Raw genomic sequence first — 27,496 nt, forward strand, 5'->3', positions numbered from 1 at the left:
TGCCGCCGCCGCCGCTGGCCATGGCTGCGTCCGGCCCGGAGCCCCGGCTTCTGCTCCTCCTGCTGCTGCTGCTGCCGCCGCTGCCCCCGGTGACTTCTGCCTCCGACCGACCCCGGGGCTCCAACGCTGTCAACCCAGGTGAGAACCCGGGAGCCCAGTGGGCAGAGTCGACACGTCTGCCAGCCTGGGAGGGAGTGTCCAGCCCCTCCCGGGCCCCAGAGCATCACCCTCTCCCCCACGCTGAACTAAGGGGTCCCAGTGCCCCCTGACAGCAGGAACACTCCAGCCCCCAGCCCTGTGTGTTACCCTCCCCCGACTCTTCTGGAGACCACATGTCCCAGGGCAGGAAGAAGTTTAAGGAGGGAAGTGGAAGGAACTTCAGTGAAATAACGGGGAGGTGGAGGGGATACACACGTGGGACACCGAGCCGGGGGTCCTAAGTGCCAGTTCCGTGGCTGTGACAGACAAATTGCTGGTGATCACTGTGGCGACGGCGGAGACCGAGGGATACCGGCGTTTTCTGCAGTCTGCGGAGTTCTTTAACTACACTGTCCGGGTGAGTGGGGGCCTCTTGGGAGAAGCTCCATCCACCCGGAGTGGGCTGGCGGCTGGTCCTGTTTCCTCACCTTGGCCAGCTGAACCTCTGCCATGGCGTGGGGGTGGGGTCTTTCCTGCAGACCCTGGGCCTGGGCCACGAGTGGCGAGGGGGAGACGTGGCTCGAACCGTGGGTGGAGGCCAGAAGGTCAGATGGCTAAAGAAGGAGATGGAGAAATACGCAAACCAGGAAGACAGGATTATCATGTTTGTAGACAGGTAAGGAGGGTCTGGGGTGGACAGACAGGGAAAGGGAGAACAGGGGGAGAGAAAAAGAGACCCCTTTCCTTGCCCAGCTACGACGTGATTCTGGCCAGCAGCCCCGCAGAGCTGCTGAAGAAGTTTGTCCAGAGCGGCAGTCATCTCCTGTTCTCTGCTGAGAGCTTCTGCTGGCCCGAGTGGGGGCTGGCAGAGCAGTACCCTGAGGTGGGCACGGGGAAGCGCTTCCTCAACTCCGGTGGTGAGTGGCAAAGGACTCAAGACAGCGCTCCCTTCCCTCCGCCCACCCCCAGTGGTGGGGGTAGTGCATGCTCCAGGTTCCCCGAGGTTGGAGAGAGAGTGGGATCCTGGGATTCCTGGGGGTCTATCTCTCGTCTGTCCCCCAGGATTCATTGGCTTCGCTCCCACCATCCATCAAATCGTCCGCCAGTGGAAATACAAGGATGATGATGATGATCAGTTGTTCTACACTCGACTGTACCTGGACCCAGGGCTGCGGGTAGGGAGACTGGGCATGGGGCGTCCCCTAGTCGAACGGGAGAGAAGGCATGAGGGGAGCTGGAGAGAGATAGGGTGCCACCTGTCCCCACTCATGTCCATCTCATGCTCTCTAGGAGAAACTCAAACTTAATCTGGACCATAAGTCCCGGATCTTCCAGAACCTCAATGGAGCCCTAGGTGAGGAAGAAGATGGTTAGAAGTGGGTGGTGAGGGACGGGTGCCTGCCAGAACCGGGCTGGTCTGCAGATGACCAGTGTGCTGACTTATCCAGTACCCAAGCATATGATATTGTGTTAGCGACAGGGAGGCTGGGGTGTGGCTCAGTGGTAGAGCTCCTGCCTAGAATCCCCCAGTGAGGGGCTGGGGTGTGGCTCAGTGGTAGAGCCCCTGCCTAGAATCCCCCAGTGAGGGGCTGGGGGTGTGGCTCAGTGGTAGAGCCCCTGCCTAGAATCCCCCAGTGAGGGGCTGGGGTGTGGCTCAGTGGGAGAAGGTGTACCTAGCATATAGAAACCCTAGGTTCAATCCTCGGCACCACCCAAGAACAAAAAGGGAACATGGCGGTTGGCGCTCAGGTCTCTATCGACCGGGCACTGCTGTGGTACCCAGTCAGGGGCTCTCCCACTGTGATTTCATTGACACAGAGCTGCAAAGTTCCCTGACTTCCCACCTTGGAAGACCCTTGGGCAGGTAAGAAAACTGACTCCCATAGGGCCTAGTGAATCACCCAGGTCACTCAGGTAGAGTGGCTGAACTATCCAAGGTGGCAACAGCCTGGTCAGACTTACAGAAGCCAAGGATGGTGTTATAGCCCTGATCTCAGATCTCAGAGGAAGGAGGGCCTTGAGTTGCAGGCCATAGTGAGGCCTTTTCCAAGGAAAGAAGGGACTCATAGAAAAGCACCCAAAAAAAAAAAAATTTTTTTTTTCTTGTGTATTTGTTTTGGAGGGGAGCACACGTGTACGGAGGTCAGAGGTCAGAGGTCATCTCTTGAGAGTCTATTCTTTCCTTCTCCCTTGTGGTTTCTGGGTCTCAGGCTTGGTGGCCAGGGCCTCTGTCCACTGAGCCATCTCACCAGCCCCAGTCACACACACTAGATGACGACTTAAACCAATTCAATGATGTTTTTGCCTGTTGCTTTGCCGTTCCCAAATAAAGGGACTCTTGAAAGCCTTCCCTTTTCCCCCCAGATGAGGTGGTCTTAAAGTTTGACCAGAATCGTGTGCGCATCCGGAATGTGGCCTACGACACCCTTCCAGTTGTGGTCCACGGAAACGGTCCCACTAAGGTGCCCCTGGTGCCCTCAGCCCTTGCTTGTCTCAGGTCCTGGGTACCCCATCCCTCCTGGACCGTCTGGTCCTCCCCACTCCCAGTAGAAGACCTGCCGGGGTAGATGCTGCTCCTTCTTGCTGGATTCTCCCTGTGCTGAGCCCAGCTCGCCTCTCGTCTGTTCCCCGACACCTCCACTTTAGCTACCCCCCCCCCCTGTCTCCACAGCTCCAGCTCAACTACCTGGGGAACTATGTCCCCAATGGCTGGACTCCCCAGGGAGGCTGTGGATTCTGCAACCGGAACCAGAGGACACTCCCGGGGGGGCAGGTGAGGAGAGACGTGATGTAGGGCAGCCTCCATTGCGGAGCTCCTGGGCATCCCACCCTGGCCGAGTGGGCAGCGGCTGGTGGGGGCTACGGGGCAGAGAGAGGCCCGGGCTTCTGTGAGCCTTGTCCTGTGGTGTCCCCAGCCTCCCCCCCGGGTGCTTCTGGCCGTGTTTGTGGAGCAGCCTACGCCCTTCCTGCCTCGGTTCCTCCAGCGACTGCTGCTCCTGGATTACCCCCCGGACAGGATCTCTCTTTTCCTTCATAATAACGTGAGCTATGGGAGACCCCACCCCCCACCCCCGCACGGACGCCCTGCATCCTGCACCTCTTCCCGTCTGCCCTCCCCTGACTGCATCCCTCATGGACCCCCTCTCCCTGTCCCGTCTTCAGGAGGTGTACCATGAGCCTCACATTGCCGACGCCTGGCCACAGCTGCAGGACCACTTCTCAGCAGCAAAGCTAGTAGGCCCAGAGGAAGCGCTGAGCCCAGGGGAGGCCAGGGACATGGCCATGTGAGTGACTCTCCCTGAGCCTTCACATTCCACTCCCCTGCCTCATCATCTGCCGTAGACGGTGGAGCCCCTGGGAAGGAGACACCGACTCTCGTCCTCGTCTCGGGGGTGGGAGAGCCCCCCTCATCCCACCATCCCCGTTGGCCTGCCTCCATGCCCCATGTGGCTCATCTCCCCATTTTGTGGGTCTTCCACTCCAGGGATAGCTGTCGGCAGGACCCCAAGTGCGAGTTCTACTTCAGCCTGGATGCTGATGCTGTCCTTACCAACCCCGAGACCTTGCGCATCTTGATTGAACAAAACAGGTGACCAGCCCCACCCATCCGTGGAGCCCCAGGACATGGTCCTGTCCCCTCTCGTTCACTTCCCTCTGCCCATCCTTCACCTCTGTTTTATCCACAGGAAGGTAATAGCCCCCATGCTTTCCCGCCATGGCAAGCTCTGGTCCAACTTCTGGGGTGCCCTGAGCCCCGATGAGTACTATGCCCGCTCCGAAGACTACGTGGAGTTGGTGCAGCGGAAGCGAGTGTGAGTTCCCCCACCCATATGTGCCCTGCCGGTGCCAGAGCCTTCCCTGGGTCCCCACTCCGTGGCATCCTCTGTGGTCATTAGGCCGCAGCTGTGGGTCGGGATTGGTAACCGATTGCGTGGTTATATTGTATCAGTGATGTGATGGCTTCAGGCCCAGGGTTCTGGGGTCCCCTGAGGGAAGGAGCCTCTGCGATGAACAAAGTGTAATCTGGGGGGTTGTCCGTCTGGCTGATCATACCTCGTGTCGGCAGGGGCGTGTGGAACGTGCCCTACATATCCCAGGCATATGTGATCCGCGGGGAGACCCTGAGGACGGAGCTGCCCCAGAAGGAGGTATTCTCTGGCGGTGACACTGACCCAGACATGGCTTTCTGTAAGAGCCTCCGAGAGAAGGTGAGTGGGGTGGTTGGCATGGGTCGCCACGTCTCAGGACTTGATGCTGTGCCCGCAGCCTCCTGTTGTCCTCCTCACGCATGCCCACCCTTTACCCCACTCCAGGGCATCTTCCTCCACCTCAGCAATCAGCACGAGTTTGGCCGGCTGCTGGCCACGTCTCGCTATGACACTGACCACTTACACCCAGACCTCTGGCAGATCTTCGACAACCCTGTGGTAAGAGGGCCCCTTTGACCCTGCCTCCACCCAATAGGGGCCCCTCCACTGCCACCATCAGGGGTGGGTGACCCAGTGGAGGGGGTAAAGAAGGCTCCACTCAAATGCCCAACGCCTCCCGCAGGACTGGAAAGAACAGTACATCCATGAGAACTACAGCCGGGCCCTGGATGGGGAGGGGCTGGTGGAGCAGGTAAGCTGCCCCAGGACCTTGGCCTGGTTAAAGCGCCCACCGCCGGGATTGGTGGCCTCCAAGCTGAGCCCCCAGGGACTGAGGGTTGGCCGTTTGGGCAAGAGGGAGGCTGGTAGCCACACTAAGCGTCACGGGGCCTGTAATCCTAGAGGTCTGGAAGCTGATGGAGAGGATGGAGAGTTCCAGGCTAGCCTGGGCTACCTAGTGAGTGCCAGACCAGCCACGGGCAGGTGACAAGACCACGTCTCAGGAAACAGAAGGGGTGGACGAGATGACTCCATGGTTAAGCCCTTCACACATTCACACATAAGCATGTGGACCCAGTTCAGATCTCCAGAACCCACGTAAATGCTGGGTGTGTGGTGGCCCGCCTGTAACTCCAGCCTGAGAAGGCAGAGACTGAGGATCCTCAGCAGGCTGACTAGCCAGACCAGCTGCATCAGTAAGCTCTGGGTTTGATTAAGAGATCCTGCCTCAGTGGAGAAGGTGCAGGAAAAATGGATCAGTTCCTGGTGTCAGACTCAGACTTCACACATTTGAGCACACACCCCTACACAGGTGTGCCTACACTCACATGAAGACAAAGAGCGGTGTGGTGCGTGTCTGTAATCCCAGAGTTCAGGTAGTAGTGGAGGCAGGAAGAGGAGGGTTAGAAGTTACAGGCCAGCCTGAGACACATAGCAAGTTCAAGACCATCCTGGATTACATAGTAAGACCTTTTCTAAAACTAAATAAATGGGCCGGGGCTATAGCTCACTTGGTAGAATACTTGCCAAGCATTCACAAAGCCCCAGGTTCAGTTCCCAGCACTGTATAAACTGAGCATGGTGTTGCATGCCTGGGATCTCAGCACTTGGGAAGTGGAAGCAGGAGGATCAGAAGTTCAAGGCCAGCCTCAGCTACATAGTGAGTTTGAGGCCAGCCTGGGCTACATAAAAAAAAAAATGCAGAACAGGGTCATTGTCCTAGATACTGGGGCTCCAGGCGCCCTGCTTCTGCCCTTTTCTGCTCAGGCCTCTTCACTGACCACCCCCCACCCCAGCAGCAGCCTAGCGAGCTCAGGTGGCCCTTACTTAGATCCTCCCTGTCCGTCTGTCTCCCCTGCCCTGTCCTGTCGCCTGCCCCACCCTCTGCCCCCCTTCCTGGAGCTCACCTTGCCCTGTCCCTTGTCGTCCTGCCTGCTCCCAGCCGTGCCCAGATGTGTACTGGTTCCCACTGCTGACAGAGCAGATGTGTGATGAGCTGGTGGAGGAAATGGAACACTATGGCCAGTGGTCTGGAGGCCGGCACGAGGTGAGGGCTGAGGGCTCCCGAGAGGGACCGTGGGATTGGGGTACGGAGGGGAATCCCCGGGGTGGGACTCATTCCGGGTACATTCGTGACTTGTCTCCTCGCTGTGACGATATCTGACGAGAGCAGCTTGAAGAAGGGGTTTCTGGCGGCTCACAGTCTGTGGGCGCAGTCCGTCATGGCGGGAGGGTGGCAGCAGGCGTATGAGGCAGCGGGAGCGTGAGGCTGCGGGTCACGTGGCATCTGCAGTCAGGAAGCAGAGAGAGATGGATGTTGGTGCTCTGCTCCCTTGCTCTGTCGTTCAGGCCAGGACCTTAGCACAGAGGATGGTGCCGCCCACAGTGGTCAGGTCTTCCCATCTCTGTCACCCCAGTCCAGGTAATCCCTCCTGACATTCCCAGAGGCTCGTCTTCTAGGTGTTTCTAGGTCCCATGGAGTTGACAGTCAAGGTTAGCTGTAACACAGAGGGCGCTTATTTCATGGGCTACGGGTGTTAGATAGCATGGCCAGATGACATGGGAAGGTGGAGCGATTCACAGGAGAGCTGGCAGCAGCAGAGACTGAAAGGCCCAGATAGACAGAAGTGTTAAGACTCAGGCTGGGCAGTGGTGGCGCACACCTTTAATCCCAGCACTCGGGAGGCAGAGCCAGGTGGATCTCTGAGTTTGAAGCCAGCCTGGTCTACAGAGCGAGATCCAGGACAACCAGGGCTACACAGAGAAACCCTGTCTTGAAAAAAAAAAAGAAACCAACAAGATGAAGCTGATGTTGTCCCCGAGGAAGAATGGGGTAGCCCAGGGATGTGAGTGGCTCAGTGTCTGTTGTCCACAGGATTCCAGGCTGGCTGGAGGATACGAGAATGTTCCCACCGTGGACATCCACATGAAGCAGGTCGGGTACGAAGACCAGTGGCTTCAGCTGCTGAGGACATACGTGGGGCCCATGACCGAGCACCTGTTCCCTGGCTACCATACCAAGGTGGGCTGTCCCAACCACTGCTGTCTCCTTCTTCCAGTACCCCGGTCCTGGAAGGCTCCATACGCACCCTCCTCTCAATCAGTGTAGCATCTAAGGCTCCACAGACCTAGGGCTTGGGATGGAGATGGGATTGGGAAGAAGTCAGGCCTCCTACTTGGGCTGCTGTGCCTTTAGAAGAATCACTGGAGGGGCAGCTGACCCCTAAACCTCATCACTTGAGAACCTGAGGTACGAAGACCAAGAGTTTGAGGAAAGCATGGGGTGTCTCAGATCAGAAGAGAAGGGCTGGAGACGTGGGTCAGTTAGAGTGTTTGCCTCGCATGCCCAAAGCCCTAATGTAGACTGAGCTTTTCTGTCCTGACCGCCTGTTCCCAAATACCTCGCAGCCACTTTCCCAAATTACCACACAGAGGCTTATATTAATTATAAACGCATGGTCGATAGCTCAGGCTTATTACTAGCTAACTCTTACGACTTAAATTAACCCATTTCTATTAATATTAGTATTATCACATTGCTCATGGCTTTACCTGTCCTCTAGCATGTCTTGCTTCCCGGGCAGCTGGCAGGTGTCTCCCAGACTCCTCCCTCCTTCTTCCCAGCATTCTCAGTTTGGTGTTCCTGCCTAACTTCCTGCCCAGTTACCAGCCTGCCAGCTTTTCATTAACCAATGAGAGTAATACATCATAGTGTAGAAAAGGGTGTTCCACAGCACCCTAACTTCCATCCCCAGCACTGTGTAAGCTGGAGGTAAGGTAATAAGCACAGGACTCAGGAGGTAGAGGCAGGAGGATCAGAGAAGTTCAGGGTCGTCTGTAGCTACATAGTTACATCTGTAGCTACATAGTTACATCTGTAGTTTGAGGCCAGCCTGGGCTATGAGATACTTTGTTTCAAAAACACGGGGAGACACGGGGGCGGGGAGATGGCTTCATCAGTAAAGGGCTTATCATGTAAGCATGATGACCTGAGTTCCTGTCGTCAACATCTGTGTAAAAAGCTGGACATGGCATTCCACATCTGCACTCCCAGTTCTGGGGAGGGACCTAAGGTAGAGGAGGACAAGTAGACCCAGGTGTGGTGACACACGCCTATGATCCCAGCACTCAGGAGGCAGAGGCAGGAAGATCTCTGTGAGTTCGAGACCAGTTTGGTCTACATAGTGAGTTCCAGGACAGCCAGGGCTACACAGCGAGACCCTGTTTTGAAAAACCAAACAAAGAGAGAGAGAGAGAGAGAGAGGGAGAGAGAGAGAGAGAGAGAGAGAGAGAGAGAGAGAGAGAGAGAGAAGGAAGAGCCGCGGCTTTCCTTGCCCTTCCTGTAGCTTCCAGCTCATGTCTCCACAGACACGGGCGGTGATGAACTTTGTGGTCCGCTACCGGCCAGATGAGCAGCCCTCTCTTCGGCCACACCATGACTCGTCCACCTTCACCCTCAATGTTGCCCTCAATCACAAGGGCGTGGATTATGAGGTGAGTCTGGGGTCCTTCCTGTCTCAAGACGCTCGGGCTCCTCCACACACACACTTCACCTTGCAGCCTTGTCTAGCTCCTTTCCTGGGCCTTCTCACGTCTCGTTCTTTTGTGTCATGCCTTGGATCAGCTGCATCACAGGCCATCACGAGGGAAGCTGAGGCAGGAACTCAAGCAGGGCAGGAACCTGGAGACAGGAGCTGATGCAGAAGCCACGGAGGGGTGCTGCTCACTGGCTTGCTCCTCATGGCTTGCTCAGCCTGCTTCCTTATAGAACCCAGGACCACCAGCCCAGGGATGGCCCCATCCACAGTGGGCTGGGCCCTCCCCCATCAATTATCAGTCAAGAAAATGCCCACAGGCTTGCCTACAGGCCGGTCTGATGGAGGTGTTTGCCCCTGTGAGACTCCTCATCCCTGATGACCCCATCTTTCATGTTGGCGTTAACCAGCACAGCGTCCTTCCTCTATTCCCCAAGTCTGTTTTGGTTACTTTTCTGTTTTGGCTCACAGTCTGGGAGTGTGGGTGGAGAAGGCATGGAGCCGGAGGGAGGCTGCTAGTTACATTGTATCCTTAGTCAGGAAGCAAAGAGGTGAAGCCTGGTGCCCAGCCCGCCTTTCTCCTTACTTTTTTAAAATTTAATTTAATTTTATGTGGATTGTTGTTTTGCCTGCACGTGTGTCTGTGTGAGGGCGTCAGATCCCCTGGAACTGGAGTTACAGACAGTTGTGAGCTGCCATGTGGATGCTGGGAATTGAACCCAGGTCCTCTGGAAGAGCAGCCAATGCCCTTAACTGCTGAGCCATCTCTCCAGTCCTTACTTGCTCCTTTTTATCAGTCCTAGCTGCCAGCCCATGAAATGGCGCCATCCTTATTCAGGGTGGGTCTTCCCCGAACCTCTTCAACCCATTCTAGAAACTCCTTCTCTGATATTCCCAGAGGTTTGTTTCTCTGGTGATGCTAAATTCCATCAAGTTGGCAGACCAGATTAACCACCAGCCCCGTTGAATGGCGTCTCTCCCTGCCTGTTGCCCCCCCCCCCCCCCCCCCCCGCGCCCCCACACCCCCTGTCGCTAACCTTACTTTTATTTTTATGTTCTCTCTCATCTCCCCAGGGAGGTGGCTGCCGTTTCCTGCGTTATGACTGCAGAGTCTCATCCCCCAGGAAGGGCTGGGCTCTCCTGCACCCTGGCCGCCTCACACACTACCATGAGGGCCTGCCCACCACCCGGGGCACTCGATACATTATGGTGTCCTTTGTTGACCCCTGACACTTGACCAGTCTGCCAAACTTTCTCTGCCATTGTGCCTTGTTGGGCCCCGGGGGTCCCATTCTGCCATTCTCAGAGAAAGGGGCCCTGGCTCTTCTCACTTCCTGGTGTGTATGTGTGTCTGTGTGCCTGGGACTGAATGCCCGGCCCCAGCGTCCCTCTCAGGAGGTCCCTGGAGTCTTCCACCTTCCCACTGACCCCATGGACTCAGGGGGAGTGAACTCTTCTTTTGTTTGTTTTTTGTTTGTTGAGACAGGGTTTCTCTGTGTAGCTCTGGCTGTCCTGGATCTCGCTCTGTAGACCAGGCTGGCCTCGAACTCACAGAGATCCTCCTGCCCCTGCCTCCCGAGTGCTGGGATTAAAGGTGTGCACCACTGCTACCCAGCAGGAGCAGACTTCTGAGAGTTCCCTGCCTGATAAATTATTGCGCTTCCCCAGCCTCACTTCAATAAAAGGATGTTTTTAACTGTTGAGTCCACGAGTCATATATATATATATATATATATATAAAGTCAGGGTCTCATGTAGCCCAGGCTGGCCTCCAACTCACTAGAGGGATTACAGTTGTGCACCACCATTATACAGTGCTGGGGGTCAAACCCAGAGTCCTGCATGGCGGCAAGTTCTCTACCAACTGAGCTACGTCCCCTCTCCTTTATTATTTTTTTAAAGTAAATTTTGTGTATGTAAGTGTGGGTCTATGCACATGAGGTGTCCACAGAGGCCAGAAGATGGCATCACACAAGATGGAACTAGAGTCACAGGTAGTGGGGTTGAGAGCCGCCTGCCTGGAGTGCTGAGAACCAAACTCTGGTCCTCTGCAAGAGCTGCCGGCACTCATAACCTCGGAGCCAGCTCTGCAGTCCCCTCCCCCTTTTATTACATTTGTGTGTGTGTGTGTGTGTGTGTGTGTGTGTGTGTGTGTAACTTGTGGGGATAGGTTTTCTTCTACCGTGTGCATGCTGGGTAGTTTATGTCAATTGGACACAAGCTAGAGTTATCTGAAAGGAGGGAACCTCAATTGAGAAAATGCCTCCAGAAGATCAAGCTGTAAGGCACTTTCTTAAGTAGTGATCAATAGGGGAGGGCCCAGTCCATGGTGGGTGGTACCATCCCTGGGCTGGTGGTCCTGGGTTCTATAAGGAAGGAGGCTGAGCAAGCCATGTTGAGTGAGCCAGTGAGCAGCACCCCTCCATGGCCTCTGCATCAGCTCCTGCCTCTAGGATCCTGCCTGCCTGTCTGAGTTCCTGTCCTGACTTCCTTCAGTGATGAACTGCAATGTGGAAGCATAAGCCAAATCAACCCTTTCCTCCCCAACTTGCACTGGGTCATGGTGTCTTGTCGAAGCAGCAATAGAAATCCTGACTAAGACAGTGTGAGACCCAGAGATCAAACTCAGAATAATCTGTCAAGCTGGTGACAAGCACCTTCACCACTGAGCCCTCTTGATGCCCCTTCTTAGATTTTTGAGACAGGATCTCTCTGTGTATTGTAGGTTGGTCTTGGTTTTGCCTTCCAAGGGCTGGGATTGCTAGCATGAGGTACCATACTTGGCTTGCATGACTTAAAAATGAAAGCCAGGGCTGGGTGGCGGCGGCGGCGGCGGCGGCGGCGGCGGCGGCGGCGGCGGCGGCGGCGGCGGCGGCGCACGCCTTTAATCCCAGTGCTTGAGAGGCAGAGGCGGGTGGATCTCTGTGAGTTCAAGGCCAGCCTGGTCTACAGAGTGAGTTCCAGGAAAGGCTCCAAAGCTACACAGAGAAACCCTGTCTCAAAAAACAAAACAACAAAATGAAGGCCAGGAAATGCAGTGTGTAATCCTAGCATCCAGGAGACAGAGGCAGGAGGGTGTGGAGTTCAAGACCAGCCAGGGCTACATAGTGAGTGTGTCTCAAAATATAAATGGCAAGGGCTGTTGAGATAGCTCAGCTGGTAAAGGTGCTTGCAGCCAAACCTGTCTAAACAACCAAGGGCTGGGGATATCCCTCAGTGATGGGGTACTTACTCAGCATTCACATGGTCCTGTGTTTGGAGTCAGGGAGATGGCCCTCTGGGTACAGGCATTTGCTGCTGTCAGTCTGGGTTCAGTCCCTCAGACCCACTTGTTGGAAGAAGGGAACAAACCCCCAAGTAGCCCTTTGGCCTCTACAGGCAAAAAGGGTGTGTGCACTCTTCCACAACTCTGCCCCCTCACACACACACACATTTTCTAAAAGTTAAAAAAAGAAAATTAGGATCAAATACTCTTGATCACCAGTTATACATTTCCTGCCTCTTAACACCTCCATGTCCACAGCGAGTTCCTTCCTTCTGCCCAGGGTATAAGCTGACGACGTAACCGATCCATGGTATGGTTAAGGGGAGGTTTTCATCGTAGATACGGGAGAACAGCCAGAGGCATCTGAAAGAGTCCAGAGCAGAGAGGGAACGTAGTAGGCTGGACCTGGCCAGGAGAGAAGCGGGGTGGGGGGGGGTGGGGAGGGGGGGGACGGGACACGACACAAAGAAAGTGCTGGCAAAAGAGAAGAAAGTAAGCTGCAGGCACACACGCGCTGGGGAGGCAGAGGCAGGAGGATCTCTGTGAGTTCGAGGCCAGCCTAGGCTACAGAGTTAGTTCCAGGACAGCCAGGGCTGCACAGAGAAACCCTGTCCTGAAAAACCAATAAATAAATAAATTACAGTAAGCTTCCAAGCCCTGCTTCGTGTGTGTGCGTGTGTGTGTGTGTGTGTGTGTGTGTGTGTGTGTGTGTGTGTGTATGTGTGTGTGTGTATGTGTGTGTGTATGTGTGTGTGTGTGTATGTGTGTGTGTGTATGTGTGTGTGTATATGTGTGTGTGTATGTGTGTGTGTATGTGTGTGTGTATGTGTATGTGTGTGTATGTGTGTGTGTATGTGTGTGTATGTGTGTGTATGTGTGTATGTGTGTGTGTGTATGTGTGTGTGTGTCTGTGTGTGTGTGTGTATGTGTGTGTGTATGTGTGTGTGTATGTGTGTATGTGTGTGTGTATGTGTGTGTGTGTGTGTGTGTGTGTGTGTGTGTGTGACAGGGTTTCTCTGTACAGCTTTGGCTGTCCTAGCTCTGTAGCCCAGGCTGGCCTTGAACTCGCAGAGATCTGCCTGCCTCTGCCTCCAGGGTGCTGAGATTTAAAGGCGTGTGAGACCACCGCCAGGTTTGACATGGGTGCGTTCTGAGGGGAGACACACTCAGTAAGGCATGCACTTTGCTGACTGAGTTATTTACCTAACCCTCCCCCAACTCTTTTTTAAAAGATTTATTTGGGAATTGGAGGGATGGCTCAGCCATTATGATTGCCTATTGCTCTCCCAGAGAACCTGAGTTTGGTTCCCAGCACCCAGATCAGACTGCTCACAACCACATCAGCTCCAGAGCAGCTGCTGCCTCTGGCCTTCACCCTCCCACCCTGTACACACGTACACATGGGTAAAAAGAAAAAGATTTTAAAATCTTATTGTAAAATCTTTATTTGTTTTATTTGTGTGTGTCTGTGTGCACATATGTGTCCGAGAGCTTGCAGTGCCTGTGGAGGCCGGGAAGGGGCATCAGGTGCCCCGGAGCTGGGGTTACAGATGGTCGTGAGATAACTGACATGGGTACAGGAACCAACTTAGGTCTTTTGTTGTTGTTGTTTTGTTTTTTCAAGACAAGGTTTCTTGTCCTGAAACTCGCTCTGTAGACTAGTCTGGCCTTGAACTCACAGTGATCCACCTGCCTCTCGCTCCCGAGTGCTGGGATTAAAGACGTGTGCCACCGTGGCTTGGCGCGCAGTAAGTGCTCTTAACTGCCCAGCCATCTCTCCAGATTCTCTGCGGCGCCCGCCCTCTTCCTATGAATGACAGGTATTGAGCCGGACTGTGTGTAGGTCCTGTGTGCAGCGTCCCAGCTGTTCTGACTTCAGGATGGTAAGAATCCTGTGCCTGAAGATCATATGCCTCAGCAGCGGGGCCCTGGGACTGTCTGCAGACCCTGCAGCGGCCTCCTGATGCTTACAGCCTTGGCAATTTGACCTTAATTAGACCCAGGCAGTGACTACGGAGTTTTCAGACTTGCTCTTGTAAAGGCCCATGGGGTCTTACAGCACATGTCAGATATCTATCTCAGCCTAGTAGCAGAGACCTGAGGCCCTAACACCTTGTGCTAGGCTCCTGGCCACGCCCCGATCATGCCCGCTTCATCCTATTGGTCAACTCCTGCAAACTCCGGGGAGAGATAGCTTTGCCTGGCCCCTGTTCACAGTTCACTGTCCACGTGGCTCAACTTGTAGGTCAGTGAAGGGGGGGGGGGGGGCAGAAGTGGGGGTGGGCCCCGGCGCAGGGGTCAAAGTCAGAGAATTGAGTTAAGAGGGGGAGTGTGTACTTAAGCTGTGGGCTGCCCTGTGCATCTCCCCTCTAAAGTATGGAGGTCTCATCCAGCCCTCTGCACCGGACTCTTGAAGTGTTTGCTGTGCTTCAGTGGGTCTTTTCGTTCTTGGGACTTGGTGAGTCCCCAAAGGCCCTGGAGTCAGACACACTTGGCTGTGGATGCTCTTCTTCCCCATGATCCCACGGAGACAGAGGAGGAATTTCTGGGGTCCTAGGAGGAGCCTAAGGCTTGAGTAGCATAGAGTGGGAAAGCGGGCCAGAGGGGAGGAAAGGGCTTAAACATCTGGGTTCCTTTTAAAATATTTGTTATTATATGTATTTATTTGTGGGGTGGTTATGTTCATGCCACAGCAAATGTGTGCAGCACAGAGGGCAGCTTGAAGTAATCAGGCTTGTCATTATCTGGGACCAGGGAATCGAACTCAGTTCATCAGGCTTGGCAGCAAGCACCTTTACCACCTCAGGCATCTTGCCGGCTCTAACACCTGGGTTCTTTGCATGCCTCTCTATCTTGTCTTTCAGCCCTGCTATGCCTGATGGCATTGGTCCTAGCCTCTCTAGGCCGGGCCTGGACCCTCGTGGTCCTCTACCTGGCCTGGCTCTGCAGAGATAGACACACACCCAGGATGGGGGGTCGCCGTTCTGCCTGGGTCCGGAACTGGGCAGTCTGGAAGTATTTCCGAGACTACTTCCCCGTCAAGGTGAGAGTCCCAGAAAGTGCGCTGGGTTGGGATGGATGGGTGGGGGTCTCAAAAGAGAGAAATGTGGGCCTCCCTCTCCCACCCCCAAAGCTGTTCCTCACTGGGAAATGTGATCCATCCGTAATAACCTTTGTTCTCCAGCTGGTTAAAACGGCCGCGTTGGATCCATCCCAAAACTACCTGTTTGGTTTCCACCCTCACGGGGTCCTGGTTGTTGGGGCCTTCAGCAACTTCTGTACGGAGGCCACAGGCTTCTCTCGCCTCTTTCCGGGTCTCAAGCCACATTTACTAATGCTACCGTGTTGGTTCCAAGTGCCTCTCTTCCGAGATTACATCATGACCAGTGGTAAGGAAGCCCCTTCTCAAGATCCCCGGGCGCGAAATGTCACCTAGCCTTTCTTATCCCGGGGTGGGGGTGCGGGCGCCTGGGTTCACCTCTGTCTTGGTGGTATCTCTGCACCCCAGCCTTTGTCTTCCCCACCCAGGTTTAGTCTCTTCTGACAAGGCTAGCGCTTCCTATCTCTTGTCCCACCCCGAGGGTGGCCAGGTGGCTGTCCTGGCTGTGGGAGGTCCCCTGGAGGCTTTGGAGGCAAAGCCTGGAACAGTGAGTTTGCGACTCCGGAATCAGAAAGGATTCATTAAATTATCACTGGAACACGGGTGAGGAGTGGGCGGGCGTCGGGCAGGGGTGTGTGCACCAGAGCTGCCATGCACGTGAGGAGTGTGGAACCCCGTACCTTCAGGACCCAGTCAGACGCATGCGTATCTGTTTCCGCTCCTCCAGGGCTTGGCTGGTGCCGGTTTTCTCCTTTGGAGAGAATGAGCTCTTCCGGCAGTATCCCAACCCGCCAGGCTCCTGGGTGCGGAGGGTGCAGGAAGGTCTTCAGAGGATGCTGAGTGTGGCCCTGCCTCTCTTTCATGGTCGCCTGGGTCTCCTGATACCCTTCCGCGTGCCCATCCACACTGTGGGTGAGTCATGAATCTCTTCCATCCTCTCCCAGGAGGGGGGACTGTTCCCTTAAAGTCTGCTGTCCTAGCTCTGGTCCGCAAGTCTGGCACTCACCCCCTAAGCTGCCCAGCTCGACCCTCCCCATCTCCCCCATCCCCTGCCTCCGTGTTAGTGGGAGATTTAGGGACATCTTAAGAGTCAGTCTTCTCAGCCGGGCTGTGGTGGCGCACGCCTTTAATCCCAGCACTCGGGAGGCAGAGCCAGGCGGATCGCTGTGAGTTCGAGGCCAGCCTGGGCTACCAAGTGAGCTCCAGGAAAGGCGCAAAACTACACAGAGAAACCCTGTCTCGAAAAAACCAAAAAAAAAAAAAAAAAAAAAAAAAAAAAAAGAGTCAGTCTTCTCCTCCTGTTCCTTCCACAGTGGGTGCCCCAATTCCAGTCCAGCGAAGCCCGAGGCCCAGCCGGGAACAGGTGGACCAGTTGCACAAGTTGTATGTAGAGCGGCTCACCGAACTCTTTGAGGAACACAAGACCCTATACGGCGTCCCTGCTGATCAACACCTTGTTCTCACCTAGGCGTGTCCCTGTTCCTGTGTCCTGGCCTTCCTGAGTGACTGCGGGGGCTAGGGGTGGGGGGTGAAATTAAATGTGGGAATAGACAAGAAGCGTTCGTGTGTTTGTACAAGTTCGGGGGAGGGAGAGATAAGCCACAGGGCAGGGGCCCCCACCGTCCCCACTAATCCTGGTAGCCTTGACCACTCCCAGGGATCTGCAAACATGCAAACAGATTGCCTTGCCCGAGCCTGCCTGCCGGCATATCTGAGTCCTCCTGCCCTGCCTGGCCTGTATCAAAGTCTCAGGTCCATACCATTGTCTGGGTCCCTGTGGCCCAGTGGGTGGGCTGGCCAGCGGCTTCTTGTCTGCTCCCTGCCTTAATGCCTCAGTCACCAGGGAGGTACTGTCCCTTTTCTATACTCTCCCCTCCCCCCCGCCAGCTCAGAGCTCCTCCCAGTAATGTGCACAGACGCACTGACCAAGGAACTTCAAAGGTCAGTGTAGTGGAAAGATTTTCTCAGGTCCTTCCAGTCTGCCTCGATCCTGTCTGGCTCTGGTAGGGACAAATCTCTCTCATTTGCAGCTGCTTATAAAATAATCACTTAGAGGCTTCATATTATTTACATACTGTATGGCCTATGGCAGGCCTCTTGTTAGCTAGCTCTTCTATCTTAAATTAAGCCATTTTTACTAATCTATGTTTTACCATGTATTACGTGGCTTTACTGGTCTGCTGGCATGTTGCTCCTTGGGCAGCAGGCTGGTGTCTCCCCAGCGTCTGCCTTTCTGATTTGTTTTAATTTTTTCTTTCTGGAGCTGAGGACCAAACCCAGGGCCTTGCGCTTGCTAGGCAATCGCTCTACCACTGAGCTAAATCCCCAACCCCCAGCCTCTGCCTTTCTCTTTCCTGTCTCTCTCCTTGGATTTCCCACCTGCCTCTAAGCTGCCTTGCCATAGACCAAAACAGCTTATTTATTAACCAATGGGAACAACATATATTCACAGCAGGTCAGTCCAAGAAGGAGCCTAGAAAGTTCGGGGGCTCCAGGTCCAACATCGGATCACCCCAGAAGTGAACTGCTTCCTGTGAGATCACAGCCCCAAACCTTCACCCTCTGTTTCCTGGGTCCTGGAGTCCTCGTGAGACAGAGGGAGGTACCAGGACCTCTGTCCCCCTCTCTCCTCCCTCACCATGAAAACCCCTCAGAAGCAATGGCTTGAAGTGATGGGTGCCTGCCACCATGTGCTCCTTTTGCTGATCATGGGTAAGAGTGACTGGAGAGGCGTGGGGGTGGGGCAGGCGTGGGGGCCCCGAGACAAGGGAGCTAGGAAAAGGGGATTAGAGGCCATATGGCTGGGCCTCTGCCCTTGTGGGTTCCAGGCACCAGGAAAGGGCTGCTCAGCAGGGGTGGAGAGAAGGAGCAGGGGTGGAGGAGAAGGAGCAGGGGTGGAGGAGAAGGAGCAGGGTTGTTTTGGCTGACGACTGCCTGACATACTAGATGCCAAGGCATCTTTCCCTTCCACCCAGGCCCCTTCTTCACCCTGCTGGTCTTCTTCCTCCTTTTCACCCGGCTCTGGTCCTTCTCTCTTCTCTACCTGGTATGGCTCTACCTGGACTGGGACACGCCCAGCCAAGGTAAGTCTTGGGCAGAGGTCTCCTCGGGTCCTGAGACATGTTTTGCCATCCTCTGTGTGTATGCACACGCCTGTGGGGTTTGGTTTTGTTTTGTTTTTAAATGTAAGCGGCCTCACGTGGTGGGTTCACTCCTCTGCACTGGTGTTGCATGCGGGGACCAGAGGTTGACTCCATCACTCTTCCACCTTGTTCCCTGAAGCAGGGGCTCTCAATCGAACCCAGAGCACACTGACATGGTGGTTTTTGCTAGCCTGCCTGCTCTGGGGGATTCCTGTCTCCACTTTCTGAGGCCGGAATTCCAGTGGCTTCCAGGCCCGCCTGGCCGTTACATGAGTTCTGGCGAGCACTTAACCCCTGAGTCATCTGGCCTAGTCCAGAAGGTACGGTTTTCCCAGGGAAGTCTTTCATCCCTGCCCCCATCTCTCTGTGTGCAGGTGGAAGGTGCAGCAGGTGGACGAGAAAGTGGACGATATGGAAACACCAAAGAGATTATTTCCCGATCAAGGTGACGAGTCTAAACTCTTAACAGACAGTCGGTCTCCTTCCTCTCTGTCACCTCCTCACCTTCCTCTGTGCTGGAGCCTCTACTGGATTGGATGTCTGAGCTCAGAATGGGGTGATATGTGAGAGTGATCCCTGGGACCTTGAACTTTGAACTTTGGGGTAAAGGGCAGCTCTTTCCAGCAGTTATCTTGTATTCTTGTTTTATTTTTATTTACTTTTGAAATTTAAACTTTTTTTAAAGTTTACATTTTACTTATTTTGGGGGGTGGGGGAGGGGCTTGCGCATGCCACAATCAGATTTGGGAGGGGAGGGGGTGGGGGGTGTTTCTCCCATCACGTGGGTCCCAGGAATTGAACTCCAGTTGTCAGGTTGGTAGCAAATCTCCTTTACAAGCCCCAACAATCTCACCTGGCCCTCATCTTGCATTCTGTGCCTCCTTCCTCCTGACATCTTCCCAAACGCCTCAAAGCTACTGAAAACCGCAGAGCTGCCTGCCGACCGGAACTACGTGCTGGGTGCACACCCCCACGGGGTCATGAGCACGGGAATCTTTTGTAATTTCTCCACGGACAGCAATGACTTCTGCCAGCTCTTTCCTGGGCTGCGGCCTTGGGTCGCCACGCTGGTGGGACTCTTCTATCTTCCTATCTATCGAGACTACCTCATGTTCATCGGTGAGCCTTCTTATCCTAGCCTTGTGTCCACTTGGCACAGCCTGGATCAGGTTGGCCTGTGGCTGCGTCTGTGGGGGACTGTCATCTTGATCGTTAGTTGATGTGGGAGGACCCAGTCCACAGTGGGCAGCACCATTCCCTGGGCTCGTAGAAGAAAGTTAGCTAAGCAGGAGTCTGCGCGTGAGCCTGTAGGGAGCGCTTCCTCCGTGAGCTCCTGCACCGACTGCCCGCAATGATGGACTGCAGCCTATAAGCTAAAACAACCCCTTCCCTCCCCTAAGTTGCTTTTGGTCAGAGTAAACCCAGTAACAGAGATGAAAGGTGAGCGTGCCCATGGATTATAGGCTGTCTCCTCCGTAACTAACAAGATCCTCACACAGCAGACCCCCTACTTCGGAAGGAGAACTGGCTTGAGCACTGGTCCCCTTCCGAGGGGGACACCAAGTGTGTAGCACAGGATGCAGGGACCGCAGAACTCAGAGAGGATCAGGACATGAGGCTGACTCTCTCCGTGCCAAAGAGTGGCGGTGGGATGGCTGGGGAGCGGGGGAGAGGGTGGTGACAGTCCCCTGCTTTTGTCCACAGGGCTGTGTCCTGTGAGTCGACAGAGTCTGGACTTCATTTTGTCACAGCCCCAGCTTGGCCAGGCAGTGACCATCATTATTGGGGGCGCCCAGGAAGCCCTGTACGCGGTTCCGGGGGAGCACTGTATCACGCTAAGGACACGTAAAGGCTTCGTACGTCTGGCGCTAAGGCATGGGTGAGTGGGACAGCAGATGCTTCTCAGGTCAGGCGTCTGCTTTGTAGCAGGGTCTCGTGTAGCCCAGGCTGTCCTTGAACTCACCCTGTAGCCAAGAATGACTTGGAACTTCTGATCCTCCTGCCTCTACCTCTTGAGTACTGGGATTACAAGTGTGAACCATCACTGCAGGTTTACGCTGTGCTGGGGGTGGAACCCAGGGCTTCGTGCATGCTAGGTGAGTATTCTACCTTATAGGTGTAGATAGATAGGTATATCTATATTGCATGCATGCACGCGCATGCACGCACATGCACGCACATACACACACTACACACACCACACACACACACACACACACACACACACACACACACCACACACACACACACACACACACACACACACACACACACACAGCCATCAGAAGGCATCAGATCCCCTGTCTAGAGTTACAGGCAGCTAGCTGTGAGCTGCTCAACACATGCGCTGGAAACCCAACCCTGGTCCTCTGTAATAGCGAGTACCGAGTACTCTTAACTTCTGAGCCATCTCCTCAGCCCCACATTTGGATTTTTTTTTTTTTTTTGATTTTTTGGTTTTTTTAATTTTAAAAATTTTTCTCTATTAAAGCACTTTATTCTCGACATTCAGATTGAACAACTTCAGTTAATATAGGTGATAAAGCACAGGTGTAGGACACAGTGTCTTTTCTTAGATAGCTTCCTGGCTGAGATCAAACTAATTCCATTTTTAACAGCATTGGCATTTCAAAACAATATATGATTAAGTTCAGAGTTCTATGATTCAGACTGTTTTTAAATGTCAATCTTAAAGGAAACCAGAGTAGGCCACTATTACACTTCTGCTGTTACTCACTTGTGACCACTGCAAAGTCTCTGAATATTCAGTTTCTTTTTTTTAAATGCCAAATGCTGTTTATTGAAGGAGGGAAGAGGTCTTAAATACAGGATTACAGCACAATGGGAGAACCCTGGAGGGCAGAAGTTCACTATTGATGTTTCACAATCTTGCATCTAAGCTGTTAATGCCCATTATGCAGGATACACAGACAATGAACTTTCCTTAAGCATTCAGGAGGGTGGAACCCAGCAGGGAATTAGCATTGGGAGGATATCAAGGTCAAGGTCAGCAAGCAAGGCAACAGTTACCCAAAACGGGGGGCCAGGACCCTACAGGTCCCCCCTTTTACTAAAAAATGAGCTTCTGACTTAGGTTGCATGGGACGTCAGCAGGTCACCTTACCTGTCATGGAGACGCCTGCCCAGGCCACACAGGCCCCCCAGGCATTACCCGTCTCTGAATAATCATTATCATACAGGCTCAATCGTGTGTTATTCATTATCATACAGGCTCAATCGTGTGTGAGCTGCAGAGTTAACTGCTGCCAAAGATCTCAAAGTGGCACTGGGCTTGCAATCTGTGTGTTCGACACAGAAAAGACCAACAGAACACCTGGATTTTTTAAAATGTCCTTTTATTTTTATGTGTGTGTGTGTGTGTGTGTGTGTGTGTGTTTGCCTGTATACATGTCCATGGGCTATGTGTGTGCAGTGCCCAAGGAGGCCAGAAAAGGGCCTTGGATTTCCTGGAATTGGAGTTAGAGACAGTTGTAAGATACCATGTGGGTGCTGAGACTCAAATCCAGGTCTCTCCAGCCCCATCCCTTGCATCTGGATCTTAAAACGTAGATTCTAGGAATCATCTCAGGTCTTCATCGTTCCACGGCAAGCGCTTCACTGGGCAGTATCCCCATACCTTCAGCCCGATTTCAAGGCGATGCCTTGGCACCAGCTGTGGTGAGACAGGCCCTGAGTCCCAGCATCCTGGGAGGCTTAGGCAAGAGGAGACACACACACTAAGCCTTTCTTCCCTCTCACACCCTCCCCAGGGCCTCTCTTGTGCCTGTGTATTCCTTTGGGGAGAACGATATCTACAGATTCAAGTCTTTTGCCCCAAACTCCTGGCAGCATTGGTGTCAAGTTGCCTTCAAGAGACTCATGGGATTTTCCCCTTGCGTCTTCTGGGGCCGTGGTCTCTTCTCTGCCAACTCCTGGGGTCTGCTACCATTTGCCAAGCCTATCGCTACTGTGGGTGAGTCTGGGGGAATCTCTGGGGAGGAGAGCCACTGTCCGATGTATTTGCAGCAAGAGAGCCCTCTCACCCACATCTCCCCCCCCCCCTGCAGTGGGACGCCCCATCCATGTACCCCAGTGCCTCAAACCCACCGAAGACCAAGTCAATCATTATCACCAACTCTACATGAAGGCTCTGGAGCAACTGTTTGAAGACCACAAGGAGACCTATGGTGTCCCTGCTTCTACCCACCTCACCTTCCTCTAGACCTGAGACCCTGGACCCTGGGCCTGCAGACTTCCACCATGTCATGCTCCACTACTTCATAAATGCTAATTCTGCACGCAAACATGTCCAGACATGGCCATCCCCATCCCCAGGTGCTATAGAGTGTCCCCCACCCCCTAGTCTGGGTCTCTGGTCTCTTCTCAGTGGGTCTTGGCTGGTTTGTTTTTGTTTTGTTTTTTGTTTTTGTTGTTTGTTTTTTGCTTTTTTGAGACAGAGTTTCTCTGTGTAGCTTTGCGCCTTTCCTGGAACTCACTCTGTAGCCCAGGCTGGCCTCGAACTCACAGAGATCCGCCTGCCTCTGCCTCCCGAGTGCTGGGATTAAAGGTGTGCACCACCAGTGCCCAGCGTTTTTTTTTGTTTGTTTGTTTTGTTTTGTTTTTTGTTTGTTTGTTTGTTTTTTGTTTTTTGACCTTGGATAAGTCACTATTCTATTTGCCTAAGTTTTTATTAACATATGTTAATTATACACAATAGTGGGTTCATGGTCCTCAAACGATGGCTCAATAGTTAAGAGCACTTGTGGTTCTTGCAGAGGACCCAGGTTGGAATCCCAGCACCCACATGGAGGCTCATAACTGTTGTGCCCAGATCGTAACCCCCAGAGAGACCACCAAGGACGAGCATACCAGAATGCAAAAGCAAGGTTTATCTGTTACAAGTCATGACAGGGAACTCATCTCAAGCCATCTCAAGTGAGGCAGAGAAGAGTTACTCTTTCTTGGGGAAGTTAGTTTTTATAGGCAAAACCCATAAAATTTCTTAGAGGGGAGGGGGTTAGTACGGGTCCATCCTTGATTGGTCCAGTTTTTTCCAGGCCTGGACTTTATCTTATTCTAGCTTATCTGTTTGCTCTGTCAGGAGTTTTACAACTTCTCTCCGGGGTCTGGTCATGTTATCTCCAGAGAGGGGCATTTTGTGGTTAATTGGTTACCACCAGACATTCTGACTTTGTTCTTTTGAGTTCCTGGGGCTGGCGCCATCATTTCTGGTAACTTGAAACTGGCCTGGGTCTACCTATTATTATTATTATTGAGATATCTTTGTCTAAGGCCCCCTTTTTGAGACAATAGAGTGAGGGTCTTGTTGTCCCCAAAGCCGACACTGGAGACTTTAGGTACAGAATGCAAAAGTAAGGTGTATTCTAAGTTTACAAGCCTCCAGGGAGGCGCTTCCAAATCTCTCACTCACAGCAGGGAGGTTGGAAGGAGCGCTCCCCTTTCTTTGTGAAGCTAGTTCCTAAAGACACAGACCATATAATTTATTTTAACCCGCCTCCCTTTTTTAGTCTTTTGGTCGAATATCCTGACTGTTTTCCAAAGTCCCTGTAGCAGGTACAGCCACCTGGGGAAAAGGGGTCTAAGTTCTTTTCTACACTTAGGAATCCTGGTTTAAGCTTCTCTTTGTCTGTAGGGGATAGAGTTGGGGGTTTTACTGAGGTATCACAACAACCACCCATAACTCTAGTTCCAGGGGCTCCATTGTTCTCTTCTGACCTCCACAGGCACCTGTGAGCACAAAATGCACACACATTCACGCAGGCAAACACTCATTCCCATAAAATAAAATAAATAAATCTAAAACTCAGAGTCTTTTTTTTTTTTTTTTTTTATGGTTTTTCAAGACAGGTTTTCTCTGTGTAGCTTTGGAGCCTATCCTGGAACTCTGTAGACCAGGCTGTCCTCAAACTCAGAGATCCGCCTGCCTCTGCCTCCTGGGCGCTGGGATTAAAGGTGTGCGCCACCACACCCGGCATCTATGGGGGTTTATTATGACGGTTTTCATACATGTATACAATGCAGCATTTGATCATACTTACACCCACAACCCTCTCTTGTCCCCCTTCCTTCCTCTTTCCAACTGGTCTGTCTTTTTGTTTGTTTGCATTGTTTTGGGGACCCAGTGAGTTTCATTAGAATTATTTACAGAAGTGTGGGCCCCTCACCAGTGACTACACTGTTGAAGAGAATGTCTCACCCTCGCAAAGCAAGCATTAAGTTCCACCCCCACCCTCAATTTTGGAGACAGGGTCTCATTATATACCTCTTGCTGGCCTGGAACTCACTATGCAGACAAGCTGGTCTCCCACGCTCTGGGATTCAAGGTGTGACTACCACCACCCCTACTGTGAGATAAATTCTCCTGTGACTCAAGCTGGCTTTGAATTTATTATATGGCTGAGGTGGCCCTTGAATTCCTGCTTTTCCTGTCTCCACTTTCCAAGGGCTGGAATTAGAGCTGAATGCCACTGAGCGCCTGTAATCCTTGCTGAGATCCCCCTCCCTCTCTAAAGGAGGCCAGCAGCTTAGCTAAGAACTGGCAGGTGCCCAGCGGTGGTAACGCACGCCTTTAATCCCAGCACTCGGGAGGCAGAGGCAGGCAGATCTCTGTGAGTTCAAGGCCAGCCTGGTCTATAAAGTGAGTTTCAGGACAGTCAGGGCTACACAGAGAAACCCTGTCTTGGGTGAGGGGAGGAACTGGCAGGCTACAGAATAGAGTTGAGGAGGAAGGGCAGCTTTGAAGGGTGAATAGAATTTAGGAAGAAGGAGAAGTAAGGGTAGATACTAGAATACTGCGAGCTAAGCTGGGGATCTGTCCTGGAGTGCATGCCTTTGTCCCCAGCAGGTGGGAGACTGAGGCAGGAAGATCATGGCTCCTACAGAAAGATGGGAGCAGAGATAGAAATCCCCCTGAAAGTTCATAGGTCAGCTAGCCTGGCCTAGGCAATGATGAACAAGAGACCTTGTGGTGATCTATTGTGTATCAAATAAAGCTTGCCTGAGGATCAGAGGACAGAGCCAGCCACTAGATTAAACGTAGGGGCCAGGTAGTGGTAGCACACACCTTTAATCATAGCCCTTGGGAGGCTGAGCTCCATCTGGATCTCTGAGTTCAAAGCCACCCTGCACTACATGAGGTTGATTCTGTCTAGGAGAGAAACAGACCCAGGCAGTGGTGGCATATACCTTTAATCCCAGTATTTGGGAGTCACACGCCTTTAATCCCAGCATTTGGGATCTCCTGCCTCTGCTACCAGTGTTTGGGAAGCACAGAGGCCATTAATCCCAGAACTAGGAAGGAAGTGAAATGGCTGAGCAGAGAAAGGCCTATAAGGGGTGAGGATACAGGAACTAGAAGCCTTTTTGGCTGAGGACTCAGAGGCTTTCAAACAGGATTTGTGGAGTTGGCGAGATGAGACGCGGCTGTGGCTTGTTCCTTGTCTCTGACCTCTCAGCATTTACCCCGATATCTGGCTCTGGGCTTTTTATTATAAGATCATTTTAGGATTAGTGCAACAAGATCCTGTCTCAGACAAGGTGGACAGTCAGTACTGGTGTCGAGTGTGCACCCACATTCACACACACTCCCACGTATCACTCCCACACAAAGATCGAAAACAAAAGAGGAGGAAACATGCGCCTGGTACCAGTGAATCTGGCCAAGAACCAATAGTCTGGAGAAGCTCGTAGGCCCCAAGGGTGAGCCTTAAACAATCACATTGCTAAACGGATATACTGTCACACCTCCCTCTAAATTCAGGTATCTCCATACCCATAGATGAGCGCAGCCCCCAGATCTTATCAGCAAAGCTCCTTTGTGAAGCGGACAATGGTTAAGGTAGAAACTTAACTGATCAAAGCAAAGAGAACAAGGGTCAATGGCGTGCTCAACACCATCTAGGAAGAGGGGAGCAGAAGACCGTAAGAGTCAAAGGTCAGGACTGACCGTGTCTTCTAGACACGACAGGATGGGACGCTACTCTCAGGAACTCACACCAACTGTGGTTGCCAGCACAAGATCAAGCCAGCCCTGAAGGGGGAGGGGCCCACAAGCCCCCAACCCTAGTCGAGGAGGAGCCATTGATAGCTGGAGACTTCTGGAGAGGGGAGGGAGAGGCAATTTTCTTTAAGGGTGTCAACCCTAGTAGGTAGACCTATTCCAGTGGATCCGTCTACACCCATGAGGACATGGGCCCCGCAAACTGGAATCGATGAGTTATGAGAGAGAGAGAGAGAGAGAGAGAGAGAGAGAGAGAGAGAGAGAGAGAGAGAGGATGAAGGGTGAGGGATGGATGGGGGAGAGAGAGAAGTCAATATCATTGAAATGCATTGTATGCGTAGATAAAATTTCCCCCCAAATTAATAAAAGGATATTATATTAAAAGAAGTTTTAAGGGCTTAAAAATAGGGGTGGAGACCACAGCAGAGTCAGTGGGAGTTCACCGCCATTGTGACGGCGGCATGGTATGGATAAAACGAGGGGTGAGATCTGCCGTCTTCCGGGTCCTCGTGCGTCTCAGCGTCCTTTCTCTTTGGCTCCACTGTCCACTGGCTTTGGGTTTGCATCCAGGACTTAAAGCAAGAGCAGCTTGTCAGCTGGGCCTGGTGACTCATGCCTGCGATCTCTCGGGATGCTGAGACAGAAGGATTTCTTTAAGTAGGAGGCCAGCCTGAGCTACACAGTGAAATCCTGTCTCAAGTAATAATAATAATAATAATGTCAATTTGTTTGAATGTAATCCGAATGCAACTCTATTTGTCATCCACTGCCCTATAAAATGTATTCAGGGGAAGGGTTTTCTTGCATCTCCAGGTGAAATTTTGGGCGAATCCACAGCTTATGTTGGTCCTCTTCAGATAGGAAGTTGTCTTTTTTTTTTTTTTTTTTTTTTTTAAGACAGAATCTCATGGAGCCCAGGTTATCTTTGAACTCACTGTATAAGGAGAGGAAACCTTTGAGTTCCTGATCTTCCTGTCTGTGCTGGGGATGAACCCAGGGGTAGTACGTGTGTGCTGCACAATCACGTGTGTGCTGCCCAGGCACTCTACTGACTGAGCCGTCTCTCCAGCCCTCCTGACATCGTTTTTGTTGTGGGGTGTGTGTGTGTGTGTGTGTGTGTGTGTGTGTGTGTGTGTGTGTGTGTGTGTGTGTGTGTGTGTGTGACTATGCGCGCAGATTGAGGCTAGAGGACACCCAGCATCGTCCTCCATTGCTCCCGTCCTGTGCCCTCCAGGCGGGGTCTCACTAAAGGTGGAGCTTCCGGTTCTGCAGCTCAGCTGCTGGCAGCAGCCCCGCCCTCCTTTTGTCTCTGCTGCCTCTAGGGCTGAGGTTACAGGTGTGTAGGGAGGAAGTTTGTCAGAAGATTCAAACCCTGGTGGGCTTCAGCCCAGTCTTTGGAGCAGGAGGCCTGCCCCCTAATGGCCCCAGT

The 27,496-nt window shown here is 52.9% G+C and overlaps 3 protein-coding genes and 1 long non-coding RNA gene across 6 annotated transcripts; 3 read left to right on the plus strand and 1 right to left on the minus strand.

Moving 5' to 3' along the window:
- Nucleotides 1-5: 5 nt before the first annotated feature.
- On the plus strand, nt 6-10,235 carry Plod3 (procollagen-lysine,2-oxoglutarate 5-dioxygenase 3). 2 transcript variants are annotated; one of them, XM_006971256.4, is made up of 19 exons: nt 6-138; nt 465-556; nt 678-814; nt 892-1,055; nt 1,201-1,313; nt 1,429-1,492; nt 2,503-2,600; nt 2,810-2,911; nt 3,054-3,179; nt 3,301-3,422; nt 3,623-3,727; nt 3,825-3,950; nt 4,205-4,346; nt 4,452-4,565; nt 4,690-4,758; nt 5,947-6,051; nt 6,880-7,026; nt 8,373-8,498; nt 9,614-10,235. In XM_006971256.4, exons 1-19 carry the CDS (start codon nt 21-23, stop codon nt 9,767-9,769), a joined length of 2,226 nt encoding a protein of 741 aa, XP_006971318.1. In that variant the 5' UTR covers nt 6-20; the 3' UTR covers nt 9,770-10,235. The 2 variants fall into 2 exon arrangements, with proteins under 2 accessions (XP_006971318.1, XP_006971317.1); XM_006971255.4 differs by having other exon boundaries at nt 4,205-4,565.
- A 1,789-nt stretch (nt 10,236-12,024) lies between these two features.
- LOC143270358 (uncharacterized) lies at nt 12,025-16,772 on the minus strand. Its single transcript, XR_013047517.1, has 3 exons — nt 16,665-16,772; nt 15,585-15,703; nt 12,025-12,167 (listed from the first exon to the last, which is right to left on the minus strand). It is a non-coding gene; the product is annotated as an uncharacterized LOC143270358 (long non-coding RNA).
- LOC102924808 (2-acylglycerol O-acyltransferase 2-B) lies at nt 13,715-16,386 on the plus strand. 2 transcript variants are annotated; one of them, XM_076560116.1, is made up of 6 exons: nt 13,715-14,049; nt 14,669-14,847; nt 14,989-15,193; nt 15,333-15,507; nt 15,632-15,816; nt 16,218-16,386. In XM_076560116.1, the coding sequence occupies exons 2-6, from the start codon at nt 14,683-14,685 to the stop codon at nt 16,370-16,372; spliced, it is 885 nt and encodes a 294-aa protein (XP_076416231.1). In that variant the 5' UTR covers nt 13,715-14,049; nt 14,669-14,682; the 3' UTR covers nt 16,373-16,386. The 2 variants fall into 2 exon arrangements, with proteins under 2 accessions (XP_076416231.1, XP_076416230.1); XM_076560115.1 differs by lacking the exon at nt 13,715-14,049 and adding an exon at nt 14,113-14,262.
- Nucleotides 16,773-17,479: 707 nt separating the features above from the next.
- On the plus strand, nt 17,480-23,867 carry Mogat3 (monoacylglycerol O-acyltransferase 3). The gene is made up of 7 exons (XM_016001762.3): nt 17,480-17,616; nt 17,880-17,987; nt 18,422-18,492; nt 18,962-19,166; nt 19,752-19,926; nt 21,818-22,020; nt 22,115-23,867. Exons 1-7 carry the CDS (start codon nt 17,544-17,546, stop codon nt 22,267-22,269), a joined length of 990 nt encoding a protein of 329 aa, XP_015857248.1. The 5' UTR covers nt 17,480-17,543; the 3' UTR covers nt 22,270-23,867.
- The last annotated feature ends 3,629 nt before the right edge of the window (nt 23,868-27,496 follow it).

This window comes from Peromyscus maniculatus, chromosome 23 (genome assembly GCF_049852395.1).
Source record: "Peromyscus maniculatus bairdii isolate BWxNUB_F1_BW_parent chromosome 23, HU_Pman_BW_mat_3.1, whole genome shotgun sequence".
Taxonomy (NCBI): Eukaryota; Metazoa; Chordata; class Mammalia; order Rodentia; family Cricetidae; genus Peromyscus; species Peromyscus maniculatus.

Excerpts from the sequence above, each read along its gene's own strand:
- Plod3 (XM_006971255.4), top strand. The coding sequence starts at position 21 with ATGGCTGCGTCCGGCCCGGAGCCCCGGCTTCTGCTCCTCCTGCTGCTG. Across the intron at positions 3,423-3,622 it reads GAGGCCAGGGACATGGCCAT|GGATAGCTGTCGGCAGGACC; the intron begins GTGAGTGACTCT and ends CTTCCACTCCAG. Across the intron at positions 7,027-8,372 it reads TCCCTGGCTACCATACCAAG|ACACGGGCGGTGATGAACTT; the intron begins GTGGGCTGTCCC and ends ATGTCTCCACAG.
- LOC102924808 (XM_076560115.1), top strand. The coding sequence starts at position 14,181 with ATGGAGGTCTCATCCAGCCCTCTGCACCGGACTCTTGAAGTGTTTGCT. Across the intron at positions 15,508-15,631 it reads AAATTATCACTGGAACACGG|GGCTTGGCTGGTGCCGGTTT; the intron begins GTGAGGAGTGGG and ends CCGCTCCTCCAG. Across the intron at positions 15,817-16,217 it reads CGTGCCCATCCACACTGTGG|TGGGTGCCCCAATTCCAGTC; the intron begins GTGAGTCATGAA and ends TTCCTTCCACAG.
- Mogat3 (XM_016001762.3), top strand. The coding sequence starts at position 17,544 with ATGAAAACCCCTCAGAAGCAATGGCTTGAAGTGATGGGTGCCTGCCAC. Across the intron at positions 17,988-18,421 it reads CTGGGACACGCCCAGCCAAG|GTGGAAGGTGCAGCAGGTGG; the intron begins GTAAGTCTTGGG and ends CTCTGTGTGCAG. Across the intron at positions 18,493-18,961 it reads GAGATTATTTCCCGATCAAG|CTACTGAAAACCGCAGAGCT; the intron begins GTGACGAGTCTA and ends AACGCCTCAAAG.